We start from the raw sequence: 5,041 nt of genomic DNA, 5'->3' as shown, positions 1-5,041 counted from the left end.
AGATTTGTAAACCTACTTAAAATAATTTATGATAAGAATAAACTTTTAAAATAATCTTTATGATAGGTCGATTTTAGTTATAATAGTTTTTTATTTTTTGAAAATTAAAATAAATATTTTAAAAATAAATTATATTAAATACCTATTAAACCTTTAAAAAATTTATGTCGAACAACTAAAAAAAATAAAGTAAATTCTTAAATATAAAAATAAGCCAAGTTCATGCAATATAAATCCTAATCTACAGCTACGCTAGATTTGATTTTTATTTGACTGAAATTATTTTCACACGTAACCTAGCTCATTAAATTAAAATAAAATATTATTATTTTAATGAGAAAGGAAAGACGAAAAGAGAATAAGAGGGGAATTTATGATGATGGAATTATAGAAAAGGAGATAACGCGGTGACCCTTATGTGTGTGTTCACATTGAACAAGGAAAAAGGGAAGAAGAAGATATATAATATTTATGATGAGTCACCGATTTTTGTGAGAAAAGAGAGAGAGAGAGAGAAAGAAGTGGTTGGGTTGGGTTGGGTTGGATTGTAATCCATTCATCTCTCCCTATTTTCCAAGACAAAATCCTTCTCCATCCCTTCTTCTTTCTCTTCCTCCTTACCCTTATTATTATTCCACTCCTTCACCCTTCAAGGGAAGGAGGAACAACTCTGTTATTAATAATTTATCATATTTATTTATTATTTTAATATTTAATATTATCATTAGTATTATTATTTCTGTGAATTTATCCCCCATCCGTAGAGTGGAACAATGGATTCGTTGTGTCTCTCCAACGATTCAGTTTCTGGATTCAAAGACAAGGAGTCAATGGTTGACCCCTTCTTGGTTGAGGCTCTTCAGAACCCTCGTCATCGCCTCACCAGTTAGTCTCTTCTCTTCTTCTATTGACTTTCCTTTCTGGGGTGGGGCTATTTTTCTTTTTTCAATGCTACTGCTTCCTGGGTTTGCTTCAAAATTGTTGCTTCAGCTCGATTTCGCTTTGACCCTTTTCTTTCTTTTCGCATGGATTTTGCGTGTTGATGTTCGATAAGAATTTGTGTGTTTTTTGTTTGTTTTTGTGTCATGTGTATGCTAATTTATGTCAGATCTGGAATGGTTGGGGTTTTTCATGCTTTACTGTGATAATTTGAGATTGAGAGTCTGAGTTTGGTGTGTGATGTTGGGGCTTTTCTTTGGGAATGAAATCAATCAAACTGGATGGTGATTTAGGGGATTTGTCCAAAATTATGTTTTTTTTTTTAATTATTAATTGATTTGATTCTGAGCTTGCTGAAGATAACGTCATCCTTCAAAGAATAGAAAAATAGGCATGTATGTTTCTGCCATGTGAAGTTTTGAAGGGTTAAATTGTGATTATAAAGGAAAACACCTTAATTTCCAAAGTTGATAAATTGTGTTTTAGTGTAGTATTTAGTTCGTTGAATTTGAAAACATGGCATCCACCATGAACAATTGATGTTTGATGCATCCACTTTCTTTCAGTAGCTCGTAAATCAGGCTTGCCAGTATCTTGATAGATCTCTTTGCACTTCTGCATGCAAAACATTGACTGGTAGTAGGATTTTAGCTTCAGTCTACTGGAGTAGGTCATAACCTAATCGGAAATGACTTGAAATTGTCAAGGTTTAATTTTAACGTAAGAATTAAATTAAGTCATGCTCGAAAGTGTTAACCTCAGAATGATTGATAGGTAGGACCTGGGGGTTGGAAGCTATACAACAATTTGAAGGAGCCTGAGATTGCTTCTCTGTTTATGTCTATAACTAATTTTCAGCCCTCTGGCTAAGAAACTTTGCGTGTCTATTGTTGTCTTGTGTTTCTTAATGATTACCATTTTGATGGAATTGTTGCAGTAGTAGGTATTGCTTGTTGGATCAAAATTTTTTGTGTCACAAGCTTAAATTAGTGGTCTTTGAGTGGCAGCGGGCAGTTGTGCTAGTAGTTTTATGATAAATAAATGAGCTATTCTTTGATGACTATGTTCTGCCTATAATCTCCCCATACTAGTGTCTTTTCTGGCTAGATTTTGGTTATTTTCTTTAATTTTTTTACCATTCTGTGTAAATCATGACATCTTTTTTGTTTGTTTGTTTGTTTGTTTCTTTGCTGCTTTGTTTACATCTTTAGTTTTGAGGATGGAGTTGGATATCCAGAGGTTTCTGAACAATGCTGATCAGCAGCATTTTGAGTTCCAACATTTTCCTTCTTCCTATCTCCGACTGGCTGCACATCGTGTTGCACAACACTACAATATGCAGACAATGGTTCAGGATAATGGCTTAGATGGACAGGGAAGTAAAATTCTGGTGAGGAAGTTGCCAGAAAGCAAGTATCCTGTTGTTCGATTATCTGAAATACCTTTAAAACAGTTGGAAAATGATAAATCCGAGCAGAAAAAAATTGTCATTAGACCTAGGCCTTATAAAACTAGTTTGAATGAAGCCAATGAAGCTGGGATGAAAGGAAATCCTGTGAGAAGTGTAGAAGAGAGGAAGGAGGAATATGATCGGGCACGAGCACGTATCTTTAGTGGCTCTAGAAGTTCTGATTCATGTGATACCTATTCCCTGGTCTCAATGGATGGGAAAAATTCTTCTACAAGCACGGATGAGAATGAAACTAGCAAGAACCCCATGACTGATTCAGAAAGATGCATTAATGTCAGCATCAGGGATAATAGTTCTACTCGAGTTGCCATTTTCAGAGATAGGGAAAAGGACCGTAGTGATCCAGATTATGATCGTAGCTATGGAAGGTGAGTTATATCACTGTATTCCATAATTTAAGATCTTCCCTGAAATTGAATGCTTTAATTGCCAATGCATGGTTACTTAGACATTTTTCTGCACTACACTTTGAAAATTGTGTTGTTTTTGTATCTTTGAATAAAAGATTAAAAGCTGTCTGTGTTTGTGAGAGAAATAGAAATGGGGAGGGCTCAGAATTGAAGAATTTATATAACTTGTGAAGTTTAGATTTTTTTTTTCAGCCTTCAAATTCTTGTTATTGGTGCAGGTATGCAAGAAGTATTCCAACCTCTGCTGTTAACTTGGTGCCGTTTAATTTGCAAAAAGCTCAACATTCGTTTGCTCAATATGACACTGCTTTTAATCAGTTGGGTCAGATGCCACAAACTCAGGCATCACTTGGCTTTGGGCCTCCATCAAGCCCAATAATGAGTCCGTTTTGTACCACAGGATTGAATCAGGCATCTAGGGATGGTGCTTATCTACAGTGGCCAAGTGCTGCAATGATGTATGCACATTCATATGACCAATTTAGACATGCTGTTTTCCAGGTGAACCATGTTTTACTTTAATTAATTTTATTACCCTGCTGAATTCAATGAGTGATTTTTGTGATAACATCAAAACCCCAGGGGTCAGGATGCATTAGTAATAAATGTAATAACTTTATAAATTAATAATGTAGGTCTCATGGGTTAATATTCTTGCTTGTTTAAAATGGTTTTTAGGAATGACTTGTCTTTGCATGGTTTGTTATATATTTAAATCAAATATCTCATTTTCTGGCCTCCACCTCCAATGTACCTGGATGTGTCAGATTTTGCTATATTTCAATTTCTTGTCACATAATGCTGGTTGGTCAATTTTATTCTCCAACATGCACTATGCAAATTGTGTGTGAAGGTAATCTGTATATCTGCACATTGCATTGTAGTGTATATATATGTTTTTTAAGTCTTTTATTTTGTTTTAAAATATAGAGATTTTGCTAATATGTGTATCATGAGTGTTAGGGTAGGTTAATGATTTTGCCCCACTATGCATTGTTTGAATTATGCTCTCGGACAAAGATGAAATTTATTTTCCTTTTCTCACTATGTCTGGTTTTACTTGTTCTATTATCATGGTTCATGCATCTAATATACTCTTGCTGCTTTGCAGGCTCCATTTGGTCAACAGCCGTTGAGCTTTGACTATTCACAGGATTATTAGATGACATTTAGGGGGCAGTATTTGATTTGGATGCAAAGTTATGCTAGTATTTTAGGATTTCATTTTAGGTTAATTTTTCAGGACTGTGTCATAGACCCTTGTAGTAGTGTATGTCTTTGGTTTTTCAGTTTTGATGGTTATAGTAAATCATTGGGTACTTGTAATGTGAGAGTTTATAAAAATAGTGAATTGTGGTGCATTACTGGACTTGCAATTATATGATAAGGTTTCAGAGGTGTTTTAAAATATACTTTGCCCAATAATGTTGGGGAGACACAGATAGGTGCTTCTTGTTTTACGTCCACGTTAAGAAGTGCTGTAATTCAATTTAATAATCGTTGATCTGCATCCTAATCTGTAAGGATACGGACGGCAGCTGGATAAGGCGATTCAAAATTTGATTTGACCCAACTTAATAATTTGATTAGTTTAACTTCGAAAATAATCTAATTTGTTAAAAGTTCGTTTGAAGAATAATTATGTCTCTAAAGTAAGTTGAATAAACCATAATGTTAGGAAGAAAAATCACGATCTGCAAAAATCTATTTGTAGTAGTACTAGTCATAATTTTCACCCTCACCCTTTGTCTGCTATGCAAACAAACTGTGCGTGGTCGAGAAAAATGGAGTGAAGTAACATTAAAGGATTTAAGGGTTTGTTTAAAGCAAAGAATGGGATTTTAATAGAATTAATTCTAAATCATTAAATGTAATTTAAGTGTGTTTATAGGTTTTGCATTAAAAATGTATGTCATGGATAAAAGAATTGATTCTAGTTATGTATTAAACAAGTACTGTATTTTTTGAAAAACTAATTAACGAATTGAAATTGTTATTGTTGCATCAAAGGACTTAATTTTAAAAAAAGTTAAAAAAATAAATGAAAATGTTATGAATTATTACAAGTGGATGTTTATTTTTCTATCTCTTGGTATTCTTTGGAACTTAAAAGATTATAACTATCTATAAATAAGACATTTCATTTGTATTGAGAATGTGTAAAATAAAATTGAATTTTTTTTCTTTAATATTGTTCTCTCTATTTAAATATTAGCATAAC

The 5,041-nt window shown here is 33.3% G+C and overlaps 1 protein-coding gene across 2 annotated transcripts; it reads left to right on the top strand.

Moving 5' to 3' along the window:
- Positions 1-420: 420 nt before the first annotated feature.
- Positions 421-4,255, top strand: LOC113861506 (R3H domain-containing protein 2). Of its 2 annotated transcripts, XM_027494361.1 has the most exons (5): positions 421-885; positions 2,151-2,352; positions 2,440-2,778; positions 3,039-3,321; positions 3,932-4,197. In XM_027494361.1, the coding sequence occupies exons 1-5, from the start codon at positions 774-776 to the stop codon at positions 3,980-3,982; spliced, it is 987 nt and encodes a 328-aa protein (XP_027350162.1). In that variant the 5' UTR covers positions 421-773; the 3' UTR covers positions 3,983-4,197. The 2 variants fall into 2 exon arrangements, with proteins under 2 accessions (XP_027350162.1, XP_027350161.1); XM_027494360.1 differs by having other exon boundaries at positions 2,151-2,778; positions 3,932-4,255.
- Positions 4,256-5,041: the final 786 nt, after the last annotated feature.

Source organism: Abrus precatorius, unplaced genomic scaffold (genome assembly GCF_003935025.1).
Source record: "Abrus precatorius isolate BTA unplaced genomic scaffold, Abrus_2018 Scaffold3, whole genome shotgun sequence".
NCBI lineage: Eukaryota > Viridiplantae > Streptophyta > Magnoliopsida > Fabales > Fabaceae > Abrus > Abrus precatorius.
The sequence above is the reverse complement of the archived record's forward strand: the minus strand, read 5'-3'. Positions and strand labels throughout refer to the sequence as shown.

Bases quoted from the DNA above. Each gene is read 5' to 3' on its own strand.
- LOC113861506 (XM_027494360.1), top strand. From the start codon at position 774: ATGGATTCGTTGTGTCTCTCCAACGATTCAGTTTCTGGATTCAAAGAC. The intron at 886-2,150 runs GTTAGTCTCTTC...TTACATCTTTAG, and splicing joins CCCTCGTCATCGCCTCACCA to TTTTGAGGATGGAGTTGGAT. The intron at 2,779-3,038 runs GTGAGTTATATC...TTATTGGTGCAG, and splicing joins TATGATCGTAGCTATGGAAG to GTATGCAAGAAGTATTCCAA.